A 24,782-nucleotide genomic window follows, 5' to 3' on the forward strand; every position below is an offset into this window, starting at 1 on the left:
TCCTAAAATAAATAGAAACAAAAACTTAGGATCTCTTTCAGCTCCCTGATTCTGTCAGTCTTGATAGAACAGTCCATAAAGGCCTGTCCTCTCTAGGGCTGGACAATATCTGGTTTTAAACATCACGATGTATCACCAGCTAAATATAACGATTTCTTGATATGCCGTGATATATATTGATGGTGGCGGAGAACCTTGCCGGGCCTCCCTGTGGTGGTGGAGGGGCTTAAAATGTAAAGAAGTAGTAGATTTAATAAAAATATTAAATAAACTTCCATATAATATCTTTAATATATTTTCAGCTAATTTAAGGGTAGTTTAAGTGATTTACTAGTCAAGTTGCATCTGCTTCCCCACTCAGAGATCTAAGTGGAATCTGTACATGCATAAGCCCCACTGAGTTCAACTAAACTTAACTTTTACTTTCCTGGAGTAAGCCTCATTGACTTCAGTAGTACTTGCTTGTGAGTAGGCACACATTTGCTTGCACTGCTTACCTGAAAAACACCCTCCCCATCATTTTCACATAGTACCTAACCTCCCATTGTTCAGCATTAGGCAGCCAGCTAAATCTTCTCCCCTCCATCCCCCCCACAGAAGGCCCCCCAAAGCCCTCATCTCACCAATCTCTCCCTTTTTATCAAAGAGAGGGAGGGAGGGAGGTCAAGCAAGCAAAAGGAGAGCAAAAAAAAGCTGGAAACACTGGTGCTTGCAAAATATCTGCAAAGTATCCATTCAGCTGAGCTATCCCTCTGGGAAGCTGTTAAATACCTTCACAGGTATACAGTCCTACCTCCACTTACTGGTTACGTAAACTTCGGGATACATAAGCAGCAAACCCGGAAGTAAATTTCCAGTTTTTTGCTGCATACAGCAAAAATGGTAGACTGCTTTTGCACATGCACAGAAGCACTCTACCACTGTGCGTGCATGCGCAGAATTGGTCACTCCGGTTGCGGAACCCTCGGGATCTGACCAGAGCGCTGGAATGGATCCTGTCCGCAACCGGAGGTACCACTGTATTGCCTTGTTGAAACTGCTTATCACAATGTTATTTCAGTACCAGTTTACTACACAGCCCTGGTCCTCTCACAAGGAAGACGGGAGAGCATCTGGGAAAGACATGCCTTGGAAAACACACTAGGCGTGGTTCAAAATGTGCGCTTGCCATTCAGCTTCCCAGCAGGTTGTTGAATATGTGCATATGAGAAACAAGTGGATTGTGAATACTCTGAAGCAAAGGTCCAAATCTAATGGCCACTTCTCCATATACTCATTTTGAGAACATTTGTAATGGGTGGAAAATAGAGAACTGAGAAATTAGCATTGCTGTGAACTCCCCTGCTCTTCTGAAGGCAGGCCTTATCTAATACACTGATATATCTCTTCAGTTAATTGTTGGTGTCTAGTGGCTCTTATTTCACAATCTTTCATGTTTCTAGTTGCTCTTCTTTAGAGGGCATCTATCACTCCATTGTAAAGCTTAGAGATTGACAGGGTGCGGCTTCCACAATCTATCATTCTCCAAGCTTCCCTCTCCTGTTCTGTCTTGCATTTTATTTATTGCTATGGATTGGAAGAAAGAATTTTTGAACTTGCATAGTTGTGCCGGGGGGGGGGGGGGAGGAAAAGCTATAACTAAAACTCATGTAAACCTGATGCAGATTTTTTGTTCCTTCTGTCAAAAAATAAAATAAAAAATACCTGAGAAGGTATGGCTTTGTACAATCTTTCAGCAGGCTATTCCAGTAAGAAGTTTTCCTGGCTGTTAATAATTAGAATTCAACATTTCTCTTTGTTGCTTATAGTTGGCGTACTGTTGCTGGAGAGCCTGGGCTGTTCCTGAGGCCTTTCCCTTCCTCGGCCTCATAAATGTAAAAAAATATATATGTGTGTGTTTTCTTTGGAACCTTCTCTCCCCCTGAAATGTGTCACTTTCTTTCAGGTTCTTTCTGTCTGACCCAAGCTTGTGGTAGGCTGCACTCTGATAGAGCTTGGTGCCCTCTTTATTTAGCAGGAGCTATTATGGGCTACATATTGGCTACTAATCCTCCAGGTTATGACTGTCTTAAGTCCTCTTAATTTTTGAAGGATGGTGCAGCGTGCAGATAACAACTGGGTCAGGACAGCTGGAGAGAGATTTTCATAGTCTGGGGCTGTGCTGTGGGAAGGAATAAATCTCTGCCAAAAATTAAATATGAATATATTTGTAGTCTGTGTTGTGTACAGATGTACAAGGGTTGTGGCTTAGCGCTTTTCCACAATGTTCTTATGATGAAGGGCTCAAGGGCTTGGTGTGTGTTAGTTGTTTTGTTATTAAGACTAAAAGGTGGGGAAATAATTGGTTTATTGACATGAATGAAGGGAGGCATTCTTTTTCCCGCTGTCTCGTAATACTGGAATAACTAATGATTGTCAGAAAGTTGAGGACTGGCAAAAGGGAATAATTCACTCATCATGCAAAACTCTGGCAAACCTATTGAAATTGTTCGCTTCTGGAGGGTAATGGACTCTAGAGGATACTTGAGGGGTTTCTGCTTGGTATGGCTGGCGCTCTTATTTGAACCGTAGTTAAAGGAGTTTGATGTCCTTCAGATGTTGTGGGCTCCAACTCCCATTATTCCTGATTACTTGCCGTGTTGACTAATGGAAGTTGCAGTCTAGAACATACATAGGCTATCCCTGCCCTAGCCAAACGGTTGGATGGGGAGGTGGCCTGGACATTTGATGCAATAGAACCTGAACATTCTTGCAGGGTCCAATTGGCACCTTGTTTTACCAGAGAGCTAGGGACAATGAAACAGGAAGGTTGATAGCATGAGGCATTAAACTTAATGTGAATACAGTTGAACACAGCGGAGAGGGTATGATTTTGCCTACTGTATTGTGAACTGCCCTGAGATCTGTGGAGAAATAAATAAAACAAACAAACAAACAAACTCTGGGGAAATGATGGCAGTATACAACAATACTTTGCCACCATTGCATTCTTAGTGTGTCACCCACAGGAGTGTTTCCAAGACATTTGGGGCATACTTGGTCTTAGCCCACAGCTCTCACAAGCATGCTGTTTTTGCAAGACACTTCACTTTAAAAATTGCTTGAATCCAATTGAAAACTGCAAATGCAATACTGTATATCGTGCAGTAAAGTTAATGAATACAACAAGGGCATACAGTAATCTGATCCTGTTTTAAGGGAATGAATGCTATTGTGGCCTGAGGATATGGGCAAGGCGCATGGAGGGGGTGCCTACCCAACCCATCATGGCTGATGATCCCAGGGAGGTGTTGCCTTTCTGGAAGCAGGGTATGATTAATGCCTCCCTTGAACAAGGCTGCTCCTGAAGAAATTCTTCTGCATTTCAGGAGTGTAATAAGCTGGTCACATATACTCCCTTTTGGGGCAAGGGTGGTAGCAGGCAACTCCGGGAATTATTGATTTGACTGATTTCCTGGACACATGCCAGTATGGCTTCAGGTTTCAGGCTTGGTTTTGGCACAAAAACGGCCTCGGTCACCTTGCTCGATGCTGGGAGAAGGAGTGCAGCCCGGATAATTCCCCTGCACCTCTCAATTGCTTTCGATGACATTGACCTACAGTGCCCTTCTGGGTAGATTCTCAAAGAGTTGATGGCATGGAGTTTTGGTGATCCCTCCCCTATTTGGTTGGAGTAATTGCTTATTATTGGTTCTTTCGTAGCCACATTGGTTGTGCTGGGCCTTGCGGAGTTTATGTTGTGAGGTCCCACCTTCTTCTCCCATGCCCTGTAACATCTGCATGAAACTGTTGAATGCAGTGGGGTGAGATGTCATCACTATTCACAATACAGTACAAGCAACTCTGCATTTCTCATTTGTATCTGAATCAGGAGGTGGTGGAAGTGCTGAACCTGGAGCCTGAAATTTGTAGTGGGCAGGATCAGGGCTAATAAACTGAAGCTCAGTCCTGGGAAGGTGGGTGTGTTATGGACAGAGGTGCTTCATTTGTTTTAGGAGATGGTGTTAAGGCATTTCTGGACAGGACCATACTCCTCTGGAAGACTATGGTTTCTAGTTTAGGGGACACTTCTGGATCCAGCTTTGTCACCAGAAGTCCAGCTGGTGGGTCTTTCATCAGCTGAGACTGGTGGGCCAGCTGCGTTCTCTCTTGGACACTGTTTGCATTATACCTGAGGCTACCATTTTGGAAACCTGCTGGAAACTTCAGTTAGTATAAAATACAGGTGCTAAGTTGCTGACTTGAGCTTTGGGAGCACATTATTCTAGTGTTTATAAAACTCTACCAGCTTCCAGTTTGTGCTGATAGTTGTTTGCCACATCCAGTAGGGAGCCTTCATTACATCAGGCCTGGGTACATCTTTAATTGAATATGTTTATACTGACAGGGCAGCATGCATAGAGATTAGGGTCCCCCATGGTTTTCTAGCAAAGCAGCTTGCTGCTGCTGTTTTTCCTGGCAAAATTACTATAAGCAAAATTGCTTACATTCAGAGTACTTGTCAAGTTATTACTTCCTTATTAACCCCTGGCTGTTTCCTGCTGTCCCTGCCACCCCCAATCAAATTATGTCCTAGTAAGTTGTAGAAATCCACTATGGACTGCATAAAATGCTATTGTGGCTGATGAAACTGCACTTCATAGCCTACATACAGATGGACTAGATTGTGCCTTCAGCAAATTCATGCACATTTGCAAACAGTTATTTTGCTTCTGCAAATCATATAGTAAAGTAAGGGGCTGCAGGGCACTGAAGCTCCACTTCCTGAACGCTCAAAATCCTGTTCTGCATCCCTGTTCTGGCTCTCGGATCTCACTAGGCATTGGCTTTACACAGACATTTGAAGCCTGTTCTGGCAGTCATAAGGGTAAGAAACATATTATTATTATTATTATTATTATTATTATTATTATTATTATTATATTTTTAAAAAGCAAGCTCAGGTTCCTGGGGTGCTGAATTCTACACCTGTTACCCAATTCTGTGTTTTTGTTCAGTTTGTGTGGAATTGCAGAATATTCATAAAATGGACTACCAGTTTGCTTATGAAGACAAGGAAGAATGCCATCTACTGTGAGCTTACCTGTCCAATCTCCTCCTCTTCTTCTTTGGTGATCACTTGTAGCTGAGTAAGATTTTCTTCCATGAACACGTTCTTAATAGTGTGTCTGTGGAAGCCAATTCTGGATCCATACGCCCTTTCACAGTGGGAACATAAGTTTCCGGGCGAGAATTGATCACAGTGAAGATTTGCCAAACGTGCCTTCCTCTTAGCTCGTTTTCCCCTTTCATCCTGAGTTCATGTTTCTTCAAAGTCCTATACACCTTTGGTAAAGGCTGTTCTCCAATTGGAGCGCTCGCAGACCAGTGTTCCCCAATTTTCTGTGCTTATACTTCATTTTTTAAATATTTGCCTTGAGAGAGTGTCTATAAACCTCTTTTGTTATCCACCAGTATTTCGCTTTCCATTCTTAAGTCGGGAATAGAGTAGTTGCTTTGGAAGACAATAATCAGGCATCTGAACCACATGACCAGTCCAACGAAGTTCATGTTCAATAAGCTTAATCGAGGAGGCTTTCATTTATCCTGCCTGCATGAGATGAATGTGCAGCTAGAATACAGAAGAGAGTTTTCTCTGGGGTGAAATCTAGATTAATTATTTTTTTTTTTTAATTATACCTCATCTTTCCTCCAAGGAGGCGCACATGGTTCTACCCCAACCCATTTTATCATCAAGTAAGGCTGAGATACAGTAACTAGCCCAAGACCGCCCAGTGAGCTTTTATGTGGCTGAAGTTGAGACTTGGAACACAGGTCTACCAAGTCCTAGACTGATACTCTTAACCACCTTGGCTCTCATTTACATAGCTGCTCAGAGATTTCTGTATGGTGCCCTTCTTAATGATTTTAACATCTGTTATATTATCAGTCACTCTGTTTCCATTATTATTTTTTAGTGTGTGTGTTCCATTTTAAATTGTTCAATGTTTTCTGCTTTGAGCATCTCAGATAGAAAGGTGGTGGATACATTTGCTAAAATATATAAACAAGCACCAAAGATTTGCATTCCTCTTTCTGGTTCATTTGCAAACCTTCCAGGTTGTGGTGATCATTCAAGTCACATTGTTAAAACTTTGTGGGGGAATGAAATCGCGTAGCTGGAATCGTATCTCAGCTAAGTTAGTCTGCTTAAGTTACCCAGTGGAGTCAAGTCTTTGTGTACAGATGAACTGACTAATAAGGATGAAGTTCACAACTTTCAGAGATTTGACCAAGTGCCCTCCAGCTTTGTTGGAACTGATCCCGATCCTTAGGGACTGGTGATTTGAAAAGCCTCTTCAGGGTTTGCTTTCGAAAAAGCCTCTTCAGATGCACTGGGCCTTTTGCCTTTCTTCAAAAAAACAAAAGAACTTTACAAATTGTTCAGCAATGGGTTTGTAGACCCTGTGCATGTTTCTCCTATGGATAACTGCCTTTGTCTGTCCTTATTAGTCAACTAAAGCTAGGTACTTCAGAGTATGGTGTCCTCCATTTTTTTTATTATCTAAGCAGGGGTAGCAAACATGAGTGTCCTCCATTGTGGTTGTCCATGCTGACCAGGGGAGATGGGAGTCCAGTAACCACATTGGCTACATCAATAGTAATTGGCTTTTAGAGAAATGATGCTGTAAGGAGACCTAGCCAGCCCCTCTGAAAATTCTCTTAATGGGGTTAGCTGTTCTGTGGGAAAATGAGAGACAGGGGAATGCCAAAAATCATGCGGAATTATCACCCATAAGAGAGAGCTCCACTCAGGTTATTCATTTATCTGTAACACACACAAAACCCTCTTGCCACAACTGGCAGATGAAGGTGATGGACTACATGGAATTGGCGGAAATGACTGGCAGAATCTGAGACCAGGGAGAAGAGTCGGTGGAAGAAGATTGGAAGAAATTTAAAGACTATTTACAGAAATATTGCAAAATTAATGAATGTTAGAATCATGTCTGAATGAAGTTAAGTGGTTTAAGCAGCAATGTTATAAAGGTGTATGTAAAAATGGATTGTTAACAGGTGAGAATCCAAAGTTATAATATATTATGTTAAAGGACTAAGATAAAAACAAAGAGGGAAAGAAATTGCTGAATTAACTAACTGAATTGGAATACAAAAGAGGGAGGCGTGAGGAGGTCAGGGAAACAAGGAAATGAATGTAAGGTATGGAAAGACTGATGTATTTTTTAAAAGTGTTTTTTATCTTTTTTTGTATTTTGTATTTTTTCTTTTATTTTTATTTTTGTCTTTCTTTTTCTTCTTTTTCTTCTTTTTTTAAAATTCATTTTAATTCTTTTCTTTGAAACCTTAATAAATATCATTAAAAAAAACAAAACCCTCTTGCCACAACCCACCCAATTCTGGTGTGTTCCCCACAACCGTCAGAAGAGTCTTTTACCGGATTCAGAAGGCTGCCAGGGGACACAGGAGACATGAAAGTAATGCCTACCACCTGCATATCTCTGGATCCAAGCCCAGGTCTATTTCTCTTGAACCGAAGGGCATCCCTGCTCACCAGGATGGCTATGTGAAGTAACAAAATCTGCATTTTCTTGGATTTGTTTTGGAGGCGGGTTTCCCTTGGTTGCACAGTACCCAGGGTAACTCTTGTTTATCCCTATGTTTTGAAGTTGCTCTGTATTTGAACTGAATCCAGTCTTCTGTTACAACGAATCCAGAAGTTCCTAGTATGGTGCATTTGTCTCCCAGGCAGTACAAGCATGTGGGTGAATGTTTCTGTTAAACGTTGAGTGGGAGGAAGCTGGTTTACTAGAGGCAGCTGATTTTCTGGAAGGAAATTGCATCTTCCTGTCAGGGGGCAGCTGGAGAAGCAGCAGCAGCAGCAGCAGCAGCAGCAAGAACTGGGGCCCAGGTTGCTTCTATGAGGCTCGTTTCTCACAGCCATCTAGCACAGGCTTGCAAACTTAAGACCCACTAATGTAACCCGCTATCCTGCCTGCTGCTCAACAAATCTCCAGTTTTTCCAGTCCTAGACAGCCATAGAACCAGGGAGGCTTCCCATTTCACCTGTGCCCAATTCCATAGGCAGGGCTTCCAATCAACGGGGTTTTCTGTGCCTTAAAAGGGTCGCTCTTCGCTAGCTTAGATCAATGTCTTTGCACAGTTTATACCTCCCACTCCAAGTCACCACACAGCACACATTGTCTGCCTGTGTGCAGCTTAAGGCTGGCGCACGTTTTTATATTTTGTCACCCCCATCTCCATGCAGGAGGGCTACTACTTTGCATAGAAAAAACATGGCTGTGGTTCTGGCATTTCTGTGGCTTTTTTTAAAAAAGGTGATTAGAAATGTACTTGTTCATGTGCGGGTTGGTTCTGAATTAACTGGATTCAGGCAAAAATTGTGGCAAACCACTGGGGCACAGAGGGCTAGCTTATACGACAACAATTGTAGATGAACTATTGGCATATAATGCCTACCTTTCTAGCTATTAGGGCTGTGACAGTTCTCCCCATACAAAAGTGCCTGTGGAACAGGATGGCTTTTAATCATGTACTAGTCTTGTTGGGGTTTCTAAGCCCTGACACATTTTAAATATAGATCACGCTTCCCGATACATGGACCGATTGCGGAGTTCTCTACGGGGTAATGAGGACTTTCCTTTGGCGTAGGTTGTTGTTTTTGGTAATGCTCCAATATTAAAAGCTTCGTTTCGTTTTCCTGTTTTTTGCAGTTTGGAGTCACTTTGTGGCTCGTGACTCAAGGCTCGCTACTTTTGCTTTCAGTGGCTGCTGTGAATTGGCGTAACTGAACAACTTGGTGTGTGTGGTTTTCCCCCAGCACAGCGTTCCCAGAGAGTTTCCAGCCCAGACTCACATTTGCTTCCACAGCATATTAGGCATGGGTTTCCCCTATGACAGTAGCAGTATGAGAGGGCTGACAATTACGTTGTACATGTGAAAGGTGGAGAAACCTGTGGCTGAGGAGACTGGGAAGGAAGGTTATCAGAATGGCCTGCCCCCATGGTATTCAGCAGGGGTCAGCAAACTTTTTCAGCAGGGGGCCAGAACAGTGGACTGGCCCCCTGCTGAAAAAGTTTGCTGACCCCTGCTGAATACCATGGGAGGTTGGACTATATTTGTTTTTGGGGGGACGACCCAAAAACGATGCAAGAGCACCACAAGCCCCAGTGGCTGCCTACCTGTGTCTTGCGAGCGGCAGAGGCTGCTGGTGGGGGCGGTGGGATGATGAGTGGTGCGCGAAAGGGCTCTGGAGAGGGGCTACTTAAAATGGCGGCCGCTCAAGCGTTGCTGCTGCTGGCACCAACAAAGCCCAACCCCCTTCCTCCTCTAAACAGGGTGGGGAGAAGCCAGGAGGAGGTGCCACTGCCGTGGGAGGGAGAGGGAAAGAATGTGCACGCTGGTGATCCACGCGGCGATTCCCAGACCGTCCATGGGCCGGATCCAGAAGGCAATTGGGCCCGATCCGGCTCATGGGCCTTAGTTCGCCTACCCATGGTGTTCAGTCACTGGTACTCCAGGGGCAAACCTGTGGGCAAGATACAGTTGCGAAGCAAGGTAAAGAGCCTGCTTGCTACCGTTTTTGGGTGTCCCCAATTGTCAAGCTGTGTGTGGTGACTGACAAGGAGGGGCTGGGAGACTGTATATCTAACAAGCATTGAAAGAGCTGAGCCAGAACCGAAACAATTACCACCGTTATCTAATGCATAATGTATATCTGATGGTATCATATAGAAATGGAATCAGATGACAAGACAGCAGTGGTATAGGTGCAACCATATCTCAACTCTGGGTATATCTGCATGTGCCACATTTTTTTATTTTTATTTTTGCAAACACGCCGTTTAAAGCCCAGCAGTCATGGGAGGGTAGCAGTGGTATAACAATGTGGATTTGGTTGGTCAAACACAGAAAACCCAAGAGGGTTCTTTCAGTTCTCTTTCACATGTGGCCTTCGTACAATTAATGAGCTGGGTATCACACTTCACTGAGTGTGTTTTCCTTCACATCATGACAAAAGTACTAAACCTGTCAGAAGCTGAGGAGCACTATAATGGCCCAGAAGTTTTATTTTTCTTCTCCAAGGATCAGGACATTGGCAAGCTCGGTCTTGATCCTGCAACAACTGAGTGGATTTTACTTCTTTCTTAACCTTGCTTTGGCATCTCTTCTCAATTTGAACATGCTTTTAAAAATTATTAGTTGTTGGGGGTTTTTAACTGATCTCGCCCTGCTTCTGTCAGACCCTACTGCAGCCCCTCTTCCTTCTTGAGAGTAGCTATCTTCCTTCCCCTTTGTCTTGCGGTCATGATGCTCCCTCTAACGCAGAGCTTTCCAAACCATGTGTCGCGACATGTTAGTGTTTCGGCTGTAGGTGTGTCGTGCAAATGCTCTTGGCATTGGAAAACGGTTAGTTTAAACTCTGGTTTGCTAGTAAAACTGAATTACTGTGTCGCGAAATGATGCATGCCTAAAAAAAAGTGTATCACCGATATGAAAACTTTGGAAAGCTCTGCTCTAATGCTTTTATTCTCTTCATCTTTGCAGGGCGCTGGACTAGATGACCCTCGGGGTCCCTTCCAACTCTACAATTCTATGATCTTGTCAATTCCCTGTTCTCCAGCCTTCACATCAAGAGGCAAGGTGGGAACACTACTGTTGCTATTGCAGGCCTTGCTTAATAGAGTTCATGGGATTTGCTCCTGTAATTGGTGGTTGGTTGGCTTTGTAGAGGCAAGGAGGTGATGGTGATGCATGATGCGTGGAAAAAAGGTGACATGCTGAAGTTAGCAGCGCATGGTGCAAATCTGTTGGTGATCTGCAACAGTGACTATCAAAAGTATGAGCTGTATGTCCTTTTCAGTTTCTGTGCCATTGCTGTTGGATTCTGGGCATTTTTTTATATGGTGAAATTGCATACAGTAAAAGGTCTGTCTTTCCAAGGCAGGCAATAGGTCCTTTACCAGATGTTTCCTTATCCCGCCCCCCATCCAATGAAGTTAGAATCTGACATATATTTTTTTAAGTGGGGGGTGGGGTGGGCAGAGCATTCCTACAGAGCTGAAAGGGGAGCATTCCTACAGAGCTGAAAGCATTGGAAGTACCACTTTCTAAGCCTTGCCAGGCTCATAACTTGCTAGGGAAAAGTCGCTTTTTGCATTCCATCAAATGATGCCTGTTTCTGGCGTAGTGTAGTTTCTCTCTCATATTGGGGCATTTCAGAGCAACGAGAAGGCTTGGAGTTTCCATCTCTTCCATCCATACCTACACAGATCTATTATGTGGTCTTCAATCATTGCTTTCAGGGCGATATATATGTAACATAAAATATGATAGATAAAATAAAACATGTATCAAGAAATTGCACCAAGCAGTTAGTAAAATTAGAACAAAATGATCTCGGAAATAGCATTCCTGAGCAAATAAAAAGATGTTTAGCTAAGGCGGGAGTAGGGGTGTGTGTGATAATGGCATAAGGCAGACTTCTCTGGGAGTTTTCTGGGGTGCCACAACTGGAAAGGCCTTGTCTCCTGTAATTGCCCACCTCACTTTAGATGGTGAGCATGGAGCAGTGTCTCCAAGGGAAATATAAACGGCCAGGCAAGTCCATGTAGGAACTAGGAACATGGATAAATTTATTTTCCAGGGGGCTGTATGTCATGCACAGTGGAGAGTAAAGTTCAGAGTTCATCTTCTTTTGGGCAGAATGCGTTCACAGCACTGCAGCTAAGCTGTGGCATGCAAAGTATGCCTAAAGAAGGCAGAGAAACATTTGCTTCGTTTACCATTTGCAGCCTGTTGATACAGTGGAAGCAGAGGTGTGTCACACTAGTCGGTCATTTCACATTTGTCAGTCCAGCTTGTTCTATCCCAGGCTGCCCTTTGGCATGAAAGGCACTTGCATTTTTAAAATTTCTGAACTAGCGGTAGTATGTCGTGTGCTTCTGTGGCCAGTAATTGCCCAGTTTGTTCTCTCTCGCTCTCTTAGACAAACACACACACACTGCACCTCCTTTCTAGTTACCATTGCATCATCTCCTAGGATTCCAGCCACTGAATCTGGCCTGTCAGGCTTTGGATCCGAACGAGACAGAGCAGAGCTTTGCTTTTATTTAAATAGGCCTTTCCGCCCCCCGCCCCCCATCTGTCCTTCCTATGCTTGCATTTGTTATTCCTGCTATAAAGTGCACACACCAACTTGAATACCCAACAGCCCAAAATAAACTGCCATGCTTGAGTGCTGCCCAGGGCTGAAATAGAAGCTGGCACTAACTTGTAGTGGTTGGGAAGTCTCACTGCCCAAAATAGCACCCATAGATCCAGTGGTAGAGCTGAGTCTATCATCACACTCTTGTTCTTGTGGGTTGGGTGTCTGACTGTAAGTGAGCTCCCAGGATCCGCAGAAGAATGGGGTTGTTGGAGTAGACCAAACAGCCCATTCCCCCAGTGTTATTCTTCTAAGAGCAGCCAAGCCATAAGTCCCTGCAAAGTCTGTAACTTTGCTCTGCCCTTCCTCCTACCCTCCCCACTCTGGCACCTGATATTGATGCTGCCTTTGTACATGGGTGTTTCATTTAGCTGTCACAGCTTCATAGCTTACATATAAACTTGACCTCTGTGAATTTGCATGATCCCATTTCTTAAAATCTCAGGACATTCAAAGAACACATGGGAGGAAAAGAAGTGTTGTGGGGCCAAGCATACCAGCCCTGCTCCCCCCCCCAACTTCCTCACCTCCAGCCATCATGCATTGTGTGTGGAAGTCTGAGGAGGGCTTTTTCTGCATGTTTGGCTGAACACACTTCAAATCCTCTCTGCGATTGGGGACCCTGATAGTGCACAGGGGAGAGGATTCTACGAAGTGAGTTCAGCTGAAAACGTGAAGAATCCTCCTTCGGATTATCAGCTTCTGTACGGGCCATAAGGGACGCGGGTGGCGCTGTGGGTTAAATAACTGAGCCTAGGGCTTGCCGATCAGAAGGTCGGCGGTTCGAATCCCCGTGATGGGGTGAGCTCCCGTTGCTTGGTCCCTGCTCCTGCCAACCTAGCAGTTCGAAAGCACATCAAAGTGCAAGTAGATAAATAGGTACCGCTCTGGCAGGAAGGTAAAAGGCGTTTCCGTGCACTGCTCTGGTTTGCCAGAAGCGGCTTAGTCCTGCTGGCCACATAACCCGGAAGCTGTACGCTGGCTCCCTCGGTCCACAAAGCGAGATGAGCGCCGCAACCCCAGAGTTGTCTGTGACTGGACCTAATGGTCAGGGGTCCCTTTACCTTTATACGGGGCCATAGCTCAGTGGTAGAGCAGTATCTTTTCATTTGAAAGGTCTTGGGTTCAATCCCCAGCATCTCCCGGCGGGGCTTGGAAAGTCCCTTGTCTGAAACCCTTGACAGCCCCTGCTGGTCAGTGTAGGCATTACTGAGCCAGTTGCACCAGTGGTCTGACTTTGTGTAAGGCAATGTTCTGTGTTCATTCATTCTCTAGCCAGTGCTCCTATGAAGGGTAGAGGTGGAGCTGGTGGGGGGACAAGGCAGAGCAGCTTGACACAAGTGGCTCTGCAGCCTCTCCACACTTTCTTCCTCCATATGTCCTTCAAACGCCCAAGTTAGGCTCTTGCGGTGATGAATTCCGTTGATTATGAGTTTGATGAAGGAGTACTTCTTTTTCAATCCAATCGATCAATGTCAAGATGACATCCCAAGTGTTAGAGAGAAAGAGATTTTCCTCCATCTGTTCCCCCACCCCACCCCAGTGTTTCAAATTTTGTAAACCTCTTATAATGTCATTGCTAAACTACACTAGTATTAATCAGCTTTAAACTCGTATGGATTTTTTTATTTATTTGTACTTGTTCATAATATTGCAAGGGCACAAACCCAATTCTCCTTCATGCCGGATTGCACATAGGTCTCCCTCTGCCCAGACCTGCTGGCCTCTGCCTGTGTGTGGGAGCGATGCCAGTGCCACTTTTCTGGCACACAGCTCCCGCTTCCTCCTGTTGAACATGGCGAGAAGGTATGGAAGTACTGTCATCAGGACTCCCGCAGCTAGCAGAGGGACCTAGGATGGGTTGTTGCAGTGAGGGGCTGAGCTCAGTGGTCCTACAGCCATCATGTGATGGCACTGGGCCCAATTCAGGCCCAGTCACTGCACCAGGTCCAGGCAGCTGCAGTGATTTGCCTGCCCACTTCCCCACCTATCTTCCACCCCAGCTGGTGTGTGAGGAAGGCTTCAAATGCAGAGGTGACTCAGCCACTCTGTTAAGCCATGCTGAGCAGCCTCTGGGGTTTGCATAAGAAGAAGCCCTGCTGAATCCAGCCATCTAGCCTAGCATTTTGTTCTCGTAGTGCCTAGCCAGGTGCCTCTGGGAAACCTTGCAAACGGGACTGAAGCACCAGGTCACTCTCACATCCTAGAGTTTTCAGCAAACTGGTATTCAGAAGCATATAACCACGGAGGCAGAACTTGACTTTCTAAGCCACTTCGCCAAGGCTCCTTGCTTTGAAAAGTGAGGTATAAGTACCCTGAATGAGGAAACACAACGGGAGAACTATAATTGGTCTCCCGCTGTACGGGGTTCTTTTTGCTAAATGCAACCACAGTGGGGGCGGTAATTTGTTTGGGAAAGTTTTTCCATTCCATAGAATGAACAGTGGGCAAAAATAACAACTTGGCGAGGGTGGTGGTTTAGATCAATAAATGGTGAAAGGAAAGCTTAACGCGTATCCTTGCCCAATCATATTAGCAGGCTCTCCATGCCTGCATTTATTAAAAACCACACAGGTGTTCCCATTAAGAGATTGCTCATGCGTGAATCTCCGAATGAAAAGTGCTGTTTGTCCTTCAGGTGCCTTCCTACCCACCCACCCCAAGCTAAAAAGCCTCGAAACGCTTCATTTGCTGCCCACTAGCTCAGGGGTCCCCAGTCTAGCCAAGGGCCATACTGGGACATCTAAAAATCTGTTACAAGCACCGCAAAGTGCCAATTTCATAGAATAAAAGTTGGTGATAACCCCCCCCCCCAACAGGATAAACACATACATCCCATATCAATAGAAAACAGACTAAAAAAAGCAGGCAGACAAACAAGGCAAAAAATAAATCCTCAATTAAGAGTAAACATAAAATTGGGCAGGACAGGGGTCATTGGCAAGCAATATGGGGGTGTCTGATAGTGCTGTAGTGCCCACAAGTGCAACACTGGGGATCCCAGCACTGGGTCCTACATCTCAGTGTTCCTTCTTGTTTCCTGAGTGCTGGAGAAAGAAGAACATTCCCATTGTTGGCATGAGTACAATGACAATGCCACCAGTCAGGCAGGCACTTCCTGCCACAAGCAAATTCAGTGGATTCCTCTGGGGCCACACAAAAAAAAAGCACTTAGAGAGTGGTGATTCTGGCCCATGAGCCCATTCTAAGAGAAAGTGCCCTTACTGTTCTTTTAGATGTCAATAGAGATTTTTAAAAAGACAAATCAAGGTGAATGCAAATGGCCAGCTTCATTTGCCTTAGCTTCAGAGTTCAGCCCCGGAATATGTAAAGTCGTAACCAACAGAGTGCCTAAGTATGAGCATAGTCATACACACATATGCCACTTGCCCCATTGAGGAGCCGCAGTAACCTTCCACAGATCTCAAATTAGGGAGAAGGAATTTTCACACCAGAGGCCTCTTTGCTTCAAAGTAGCCTTGATCCCTGCATTGCAGGGGGTTGGACTAGATGATCCTCAGGGTCCCTTCCAACTCTGTGACCTCTGGCACACTTCGTTTTCAGAATTTGAGCGAGCCATTCACTTTTTGAGGAAGTTTGTTTCTCCCCCTCTGGTTTCCCTCTGCAGCTCTCTCCAAACTTGCAAGCAGTGGGTGTTTCCACTTCCTCTCTACCAGCTTTCTATGGCGGAAGGATTTTCCCAACAAAACGTGTTAAGAAACACCAGCAATTATCTTTTCTGGCTGAAAAAAACTAATTCATGGCCCTTGTCAGATATTTCCCTGCCCCCCTCATTGCCAGTGCTCAGGATGGGGCGATGTGAAGTAACAATAAAGGGAGGTATATCTGGTTTGTGCAAAGTGCTTTTAATGGCCGCAGCCTGCTTCCTCCCCTTAAGCACAACCTAATTCTACATCCTGACCTACTTCGCAAAGTCACCTGCCATATGCTACCGGACAGTACCTCCTAGCTTCAACGATCTACCCATTGAGGGCCAAGCTACACATTACACTATTCAAAAGTGGGCGTAATGCTGCTGCTTTTACTTGGAAGGAAGTGCATTTGAAGTGTGGGGCCCTGATTGGGAGATGTGCAGGCAGCTGGTTTTCTGCCATAAAGTCATGTCTCCTGGCTGCTTTTGTGCCCAAAGATGGTGTTTGGAAGTTTGAGCCTCAGGAGACCTACGTAGAGCTTCTGTCCCAGCGCTTTATACTGTGTTGAGGTCCTTTGTCACACTGATCCCGATAAACCTGGTAGGAGGAGAATAGTTGATAATTCCCATTTTACAGATAAGGAAGGAGGCAGGAAGGTCTTGTTTCCCAAGCCACTTTATAAGATTGCTCATTTTAAGCCTGGAATTTCATTGCTGCGATCCTCTTAATTAAAGCTTGCCCTACTACACCCATACCCTCTCTCATCTCTTCTTAATCCGTCCTTTGGAAAGAAGGGTAGAGGATTAAGAGACAACAAACAGTGCAGTATTTCCAAAAGAATCCAGGTATGTCAAGTGTTTGCTCTTGAGTTATATGAGGAAGACGTCCTTGATGTGTCTGGCTTTGTTACTATAATTGGAAGGTCTCCAGCCACTGGAGGTTGGGGTGATTTGAGTATACACAGCCTTGAGTGTGCATGAGTCAGAAGCTCTATGCATGGCGTCCCCTTCTTTTAACAAGTCTCTCTCCCTGTCAGGTCCTGAGCCATGGCGGTGTGGATTCAAGCGCAGCAACTCCAGGGGGATGCCCTGCGGCAGATGCAGGCCCTGTATGGGCAGCACTTTCCCATCGAGGTCCGCCATTACCTCTCGCAGTGGATTGAGAGCCAGCCATGGTAGGTGAGCGCGAGGCCTGGCTGTCCAGGACCATCTTCAGCCTTGCAGAGGAATGTGGTGGGATGGGATACTGGCAAATCCTCTGGTTCACACCACTGGCAGCATGCCTTGGCTTTCCAGGCCTGATCCATATGCCTCCTAAGTGTCCCTGATTCGTCCCAACTCATAAAGCACTTACACATTCTTCCTTCAGTCACCAGTTTTTCCTTCTGGATCTGCTTGAAGTAGTATCTCACAGCTGCTGGAGATGGTTGGTGGTACCTACCTAACCAGTAATCGCCACTGGTACCCCTCTTTCAGTTTTCCTGTTCTTTTTGGAAGTGTGCCACTGTGGGGCAGTCAGCTTCCTTTCAGAACATTTCTTTACCCTAGAGCAGCCCTTTTGAGTGCCATAGAGCCAGGCCTCTCCAGACATCCTTTTTCTTGTGCATTCATGGTTCTCATGATAGTTTTAGGGCAGTTGTACACAACTCTGCTTTCTGTTACTGTTTGTGCCTCCAACAAAAGTTTGGTGCAGACATCCTGCTTCGTTTTCCAATCAGTGCATGACCTGTGACCTCCTACTGAAGTCCTGTTACTGTTTAGACCAAAGGTGTTCCAGTTTATTTTATTGTCCTGCTTTTGCAGTTCTGTGGCACAAAGGTGGCCCTCTAGAGAGCAATAATGTGGTAACAGTGGAGAAGCATTAGGGAACAACTAATAAAGCAGAATTATGCGTGGACGGTCCAGAATAAATTCTCCACTGGTGCAGTATTATAGCATCCATGACATATTACAGGACACACACACACACACACACAAAACACCCCATGAATTTGGAGGGGCCCTAACTGATAACTGCTACTTCCACCTTGCAGTCACAGCGTTCCATAGCATACAGTTTCCTTTCACTGCTTCTGAGTTTTTGTTTCTTCATCCACTTAGCATGTGAACAGACATAGCATTATTTCAGTGGGTGGGACTGCTCCAGAAAGGCACTTGCCATCTCTGTTCCAACAATTTTCTCTCTATGGATGGATCTGATTGGCTAGTGCATGTCACATCACCAACCCACTTCTTCCCTACCGCAGAGTAGTTCTGCAACTATTTTAAAATAGATTGTGCCTTTTGTTTTAAGTGATGGATATTTCAGTTAAACAGATGTACGTGCAGCATTTAAAAATAATAGGTTAAAAAAAACCCCAGACAGTCTGGTGGAAGTATTCAAGGAAGGATAAGACTGATGGCTAAACCAGCATTCAGTTTGATTACATATATATACATGTGCCATGTACGTTTCAAAGGTGACAGGATGCTGAAAATGCCTTGCAGGAGGGGAAAAACCTTACTGTTCCTTTTTAGTGTTGTATTTTTATATACATTGAATTGCCCTTTTTATCAGAGTGATAAGTGGAAAAAAACTTGTATACGCTTTCAAATCCCTTCCTTTGAATGATACATAAATTTAAATTTAGTTCAGTGATTGTAAGAAATCAAGGGGGGTTGTAGTTCTTTAAAATAAATTAACACAATTAACACAAGTCATGGGTTTGCTGCATGACAGAGGATTTCTGTCCTTGTTTGAAAGTCTGGAGGTGGTGCGGTTTTCTCCCTCTTACCTTCTAAGGTTTTGGATAAGGCAGATAATGGTTGGCAGGTGTGCAAGGGCTGCTCTCTGGGATTGACAAATGTTCACCTGGTCTGTACCCCAACTGGTAGGGACTCCATCGACCCGGAAAACCCCCAGGAGGGTGCCAAGGCCACACAGTTGTTGGAGGGACTGATCCAGGAGCTGCAGAAGAAAGCGGACCACCAGGTGGGCGAGGACGGCTTCCTTCTGAAGATCAAATTGGGCCACTATGCCACCCAGCTGCAGGTGGGTTCCAGTGGCTTGTCGGTCGGTGATGGGAAGGGAGGGCAATATGGAGGGCAGCAGAGAGAAGCTGCACTCAGGATTCCTCATGGGTGAATGGGCTGTGGAGCTACTAGCTGATCCTCCCGACTTGTTCTACCCCCAACACTTCAGCCTGTTTGTGTTCTCTCTCTCTTTCTCTTTTTACAGAATACATACGAACGCTGCCCTATGGAACTGGTGCGCTGCATCAGACACATCCTTTACCATGAGCAGCGCCTGGTGCGAGAGGCTACAGATGTGAGTAGGATGAAGGGCTGCATCCAATGCTGTTCTACTCAGGGCAGATGCATAACTTAAGTTCATTGTTTTCAAAGGGTGTGCTCTGAGTAGAGCTAAGTTGTGTGTTGCAACTCATAGTCTTGGGAAGGGTGCCTGTTTCCCATGCCCTGGTCTGGCAGTTCTGCTCTGCCTCTGGCAATAACCTTCTCTCCTTTCACCTGTAGAGTCCCTCGCCAGCTAGCAATCTGGCCGATGCCCTGTCTCAGAAGCACCTGCAAATCAACCAGACCTTTGAGGAGCTGCGCCTTGTTACTCAGGACACTGAGAACCAGCTGAAGAGGCTTCAGCAGACGCAGGAGTACTTCATCATCCAGTACCAAGAAAGCCATCGCGTACAAGGTGTGTGTATGTGGTAGAGGAGGCAAGTAGTAAGTCACTCTGCAAAGCTGAAGGAAGGGCTGTAATGCTACATGCATTACATTCTGCTACATGCAGAATGTCCCAGATTCAATCCCTGGCATCTCAAGATATTGTTCTGAAACGAAGGAGAACCACCAACAGTATAAGGGTGGCCAGTCCTGAGCTTAGACGGACCAACAGTCTGACTTGGGATCTTCTTCTTCTTTGACAATCACTCGTAGCTTAGTAAGATTGTCTTCCATGAACACGGTTTTAACAGTGAGTCTGTAAGGGACTGTGGAGGCCAATTCTGGATCCACACGTCCTTCCACAATGGGGACATAGGTTTCCGGGTGGGAGTTGATCATGGTGAGGGTTTGCCAATCGTGCCTTCCTCTTAGTGCATTTCTCCCTTTCGTCCTGAGTTCAAGCATCTGCAAAACCTATCATACCTTTGGTAAAGACTGTTCTCCAATTGGAGCGCTCGCAGGCCAGTGTTTCACTGTTGTCTGTGTTTATACTACATTTTTTAAGATTTGCCTTGAGAGAGTCTTTGAACCTCTTTTTGTTGTCCACCAGCATTACGCTTTCCATTTTTAAGTTTGGAATAGAGTTGTTGCTGCTTTGGAAGACAACAATTAGGCATCTGCACAACATGACCCCATGTCCCTAGCCTTATCTGTTGAAGCACAGAGCGATAAGCAGCTGAGGAGACAGGGCTGGATTTGAGGCACCCCTGCCTGGCAGGTGGGGATTATGAGGAGACCCAGGAGGGAGCCTAATACTCTCTCCTTTCCCTTCCCAGCCCAGTTTGCTCAGCTAGCCCAGCTAAACCCCCAGGAGCGCATGGCCCGCGAGTCTACTTTGCAGCAGAGGAAGGTATCGCTGGAAGCTTGGCTGACCCGCGAGGCACAGACACTGCAGCAGTATCGTGTGGTGAGCTCTACCATCTCCAGCCCTGGCCAAACTTCCTTCTGTATACACCAGTGTTGCGCTAGGCAACTCCTCTATGCATGTCTCCTCTTCTTCCTTCACAGGAGCTGGCCGAAAAGCACCAGCAAACGCTTTCACTGCTCCGCAAGCAACAAACCATTATCTTGGACGACGAGCTGATTCAGTGGAAGAGGCGGCAACAGTTAGCGGGGAATGGCGGGCCCCCCGAGGGCCCTTTGGATGGCTTGCAGGCTTGGTAGGTGATGGGTGAGGAGGGAACCAGGGTGGTGGTGAGAGGGGGATGGGGGCTTCGCAACTAGTTCGGCACTTAATGAATGGTGATGGGGGAAGGCTTAGTGTAAGGTGCACGCTTTTTAAGTGTTAGGGGTCCAGTCTTAGCAATGCAAGGTAAAAACTGAGAAGAGAGGTTCTTTGAGCTGTGTGCAGAGGGCACTGAGTTACAATAGAGAAGGCTGTGTATAGTCTGCACCAAAATAAATCAAAACTCAGTCCCAAGGTAATACAAATCATTTAACATTGAAACCTGAAATATGCAGATTTTAAGTAAGACAAGGCAAAGTGCTATGCTGCCCCCCGACCTTTGCCATCTCTCTGGCATCTTGAGAGTTACCTGACACATGTTTCGAGAAAATCTTCAAAGCCACAAGGGCTGGAAACATACTTTTGAAAAATAAGAAAGGAAAGCTTGAGATGTTTAGCAATTTATATGCTGTAGCTTTTCTGTGCTTCTGCAGAATTGCTTCATATACACAGCCCTGAATATGTGCAGCTCTGAGATAAGGGTGGGAGGCTTACAGGTTACATCAGATGGAGTGATTTCAGGCAGAGCAGAACTACTGCATGAGCTATTTAGCAAACCAAGAACTGGATCTAGGGTGAAGGGCATGGCCGATTCTGGAAATGTACGTAGGCAGGCATTGGACTAACTCTCTTTTCCCTTGTGAGGCTTTCCCCTCAGTAAGTTGCCCCCTCCTAATGCCACAGTGGAGGAATTTCAAGGAACGAGGTGGAATATGTAATCCCTTCCCAAGTGGCTCTCTACATACATCAAGCAGATTGCAGCATTAATCATTTAAAAACAAAAAACAACAGCAACAACAGTGCTGCAGCACTGGCAGCAGCAACAAAATGCTGCCAGCTGCGCCGCTCTAGATGCTGAATCCGTAACAGCTCTGACCAGGGACTGAACTTTCACATCCTGATAGTGACAAGAGCTGCTGCTTACATTGCAAACAAAGCACTTTTTTCAGCTGAACTTGGGAGCTGCTAAATGCAGCCCCTTACTCCCCAAATATTTCTTGGAGAATTCTGCAAGATTACAACTTCTTCCCCGCTTTGTGTTCAAAAGCATATGTATGAGACAGCAGGTTGAGATCATCTGGAGACATGTTGGTGCTGTTCATATGCTAATGACATTCATCTTTGTCCTGTGGCATCCTGCACTCTCAGTTTCAGCTTAAATGTATTGTTGATACAGCCACACAACAACAAAAATCGGAGTCATGTCATATCAAATAAACACCACAATTAAAATTGCATACAGTTAATAAAACAATTTGGCATCACAAGTTTATATGGATATCATTTGAAATCCAATACATCATTAGTGCAAAGCTTACTCAATATGCTACCATAGTTGAAGACTGGATACGAGTGAACTGGCTGAAACCTAAATCCAGACAAGATCAAAGTAATTATAGGTGGGGCTGTGACTGGTGGGGAAGGAGTTGCACCCTTTCACTGGGGAATCTGTTCCCTTCCCACTGTCATTAGACTGCAACTCCCATCAGCCCCAGATAGCATAGCCAGTGGTCAAGGATGATGGGAGTTGTAGCTGAGCCACAGATTACTTACACACACACACACACAATCTCAAGTTACTGCAGCACTATGAGTGTTTTTCAACCAAGTCCTACTCTGAGTAGACTCATGGGAATTAATGAACCTAAGTGAGTCATGTCCATTAACTTCAATGGCTCTACTCTACATAGTGTTGAATACACAATGCTCACTTTCAAATTTTTGGGAGCCTGCATGTGCTGAAGTGTCCTAAGCAAAGTTGTAGGTAGGATGTATTGGCAGTGATCTAGACATCATCTGAAAGTGCTATCTGGATTGAGCCCGTCTCACTTCTGGCGTCCTGCCCGCCCCCATGCTCCTAAACCAGCTGCTGCTTTTTGTAGGTGTGAGAAGCTAGCTGAGATCATCTGCCAGAACCGCCAGCAAGTGCGCCGTGTTGAACATCTGTGTCAGCAGCTGCCCATTCCAGGGCCCAATGAAGAGATGTTGGCTGACATCAACACCACCGTCACAGACATCATTTCTGCCCTGGTGACTAGGTAATTTGAGCGGTGGTAGGGACATTCTTGCTGAAAGAAGGGAAAATCTTGTGTGGGAGAGTCATCGAGGTGTGGTTGGACTTTTGTTTGTTCAGAGATGTGGGGTCATTCCATCTAATAATACACAGCAAGGTATATTAATTGAAATTTATTAAAAATAGAACGGTACATACACCAAATCATTAGCATTCAGAACCAGTTGCATAAGCAATATTTATTTGTTTTAAACACATGTATAGCCCACCTTTCCACAATAGAGTGCAAGGTAGCTAATGTAAATATATAAACTGATTCAGATAAAAAAAAAGCATGCTATAAACAAATTTTAAAAATTGAAATAGATTACAGTGACAACTAAAAATGTAAGCAACATATTATAATGCATGTATGCAGTTTATACACTCACATAAAAAAAATTGCAAGCCAGATAGTTCAAACCAGTGTGAGTTTTTTCTTGTATATATCGTGTGGGTTCCTCATTTTATTTGCAAAAAATGTATGGTGTTCACTGTGGGCTTGAACTGCAAAGACTTACTTTCCTGTATCATGCAAATGTGCCCTCACTGCTTTCTCCACATCTGGAATTTCAACTTTTTACAACCATGATGGAAAGAGCATGGACATAAATGAGTAATAGCAGCTAGTTAGCTATGTAAATTATTTCCTTTGCAACATCCTGTTTTTGTTGTTGTTGTTTTTTGCAAATAGTTCCTCCTTCTATTTCTCCCTTCCCTCCACAGTACTTTTATTATTGAAAAGCAGCCTCCCCAGGTGCTGAAGACCCAGACCAAGTTTGCAGCCACAGTGAGGCTGCTGGTTGGTGGAAAGTTAAATGTCCACATGAACCCCCCACAGGTGAAGGCCACCATCATCAGCGAGCAGCAGGCCAAAGCCCTTCTGAAGAATGAGAGCACCCGCAAGTATGTGTAACCCTCACACACCTCACGTGAGTGATTTCGCTAGGTTAGGACAGACACTTGTGCTCATCCTAAGCCGTGGAGCGCGAAGGATGGGAGCTGTATTTCAGTACATAGTTTAATTCTGTTAAGAAAGTAGAAGAAGTGGGAAATATTAGCAGGGGAGTTAGTAGAGGGAATGTTTTCACTCTTTCCGTACAAGAGCAGGGGGAGGGATTCTTAGGCCATAGCCCTTGCCAGACTTGCTCCATATCCTTGAAAGGTGTTTTTTGCCTGGCTGGAACATGTCATTGTACAGTGGTACCGCCGGTTAAGAACTTAATTCGTTCTGGAAGTCCATTCTTAACCTGAAACTGTTCTTAACCTGAGGTACCACTTTAGCTAATGGGGCCTCCCGCTGCCGCCGTGCCACCACCGTCCAATTTCTGTTCTCATCCTGAAGCAAAGTTCTTAACCCGAGGTACTATTTCTGGGTTAGCAGAGTCTGTAACCTGAAGCTTCTGTAATCTGAAGCGTCTGTAACCTGAGGTACCACTGTACTCTGATAATGCATCCTGCTTGCCTGGAAGGAGGCTAGAGAGGAGAGTATGTGCAGAAACTAGGCAGAATTTGCATTTTTTGCTCTGCTCATTTTTGCATCTGGCCCTGCCCACCACTGCCATATGGCCCCCCAGAACGTTGCCCAGAAGGAAATATGGTCCCTGGGCTGGAAAAAAAGGTGTCTCACACCTGTGCAAGGTGTTCAGGAACTAAGAGATGTAAATCTTGGCCAGTGTGTGAAATTCATCCTACCCCTCAGTCCATAGAACTTGAGAAGCTTCCTTTCTGACTGCTCCCTTGCTGCTATCATGGCTCTTGGGCTCTTATGTGTTGTTTTTCTTTCAATCAAGCAGACTTTTCACATCCTCTACTATTGTGTTGCAAAAGGCTTTCTTCTTGGAATCTGACATGCTGGCAAACTTTTTTGTGGCATGGCAGCAGCCTTCCCCCAAGGCTGGCAATGAAA

The 24,782-nt window shown here is 45.1% G+C and overlaps 1 protein-coding gene across 8 annotated transcripts in view; it reads left to right on the forward strand.

Moving 5' to 3' along the window:
* LOC310690538 (signal transducer and activator of transcription 5B) overlaps nucleotides 1–24,782 on the forward strand; it is a 92,324-nt gene that overhangs the window by 55,386 nt on the left and 12,156 nt on the right. For 4 of the 8 annotated variants that reach the window (XM_083469664.1, XM_083469662.1, XM_083469660.1 and 1 more), the window contains 9 exons: nucleotides 10,567–10,662; nucleotides 16,916–17,053; nucleotides 18,753–18,909; nucleotides 19,096–19,185; nucleotides 19,392–19,566; nucleotides 20,372–20,502; nucleotides 20,604–20,755; nucleotides 22,704–22,859; nucleotides 23,600–23,779. In XM_083469664.1, the coding sequence (XP_083325790.1) occupies nucleotides 16,926–17,053; nucleotides 18,753–18,909; nucleotides 19,096–19,185; nucleotides 19,392–19,566; nucleotides 20,372–20,502; nucleotides 20,604–20,755; nucleotides 22,704–22,859; nucleotides 23,600–23,779 (1,169 nt within the window). In that variant the 5' untranslated portion in view covers nucleotides 10,567–10,662; nucleotides 16,916–16,925. Of the gene's footprint in view, nucleotides 1–10,566; nucleotides 10,663–16,915; nucleotides 17,058–18,752; nucleotides 18,910–19,095; nucleotides 19,186–19,391; nucleotides 19,567–20,371; nucleotides 20,503–20,603; nucleotides 20,756–22,703; nucleotides 22,860–23,599; nucleotides 23,780–24,782 lie in introns of all 8 variants that reach the window. The other 4 variants (XM_083469666.1, XM_083469665.1, XM_083469663.1 and 1 more) reach the window with 2 other exon arrangements.

Source organism: Podarcis liolepis (genome assembly GCF_965112155.1).
Source record: "Podarcis liolepis genome assembly, chromosome: 13".
Taxonomy (NCBI): domain Eukaryota; kingdom Metazoa; phylum Chordata; class Lepidosauria; order Squamata; family Lacertidae; genus Podarcis; species Podarcis liolepis.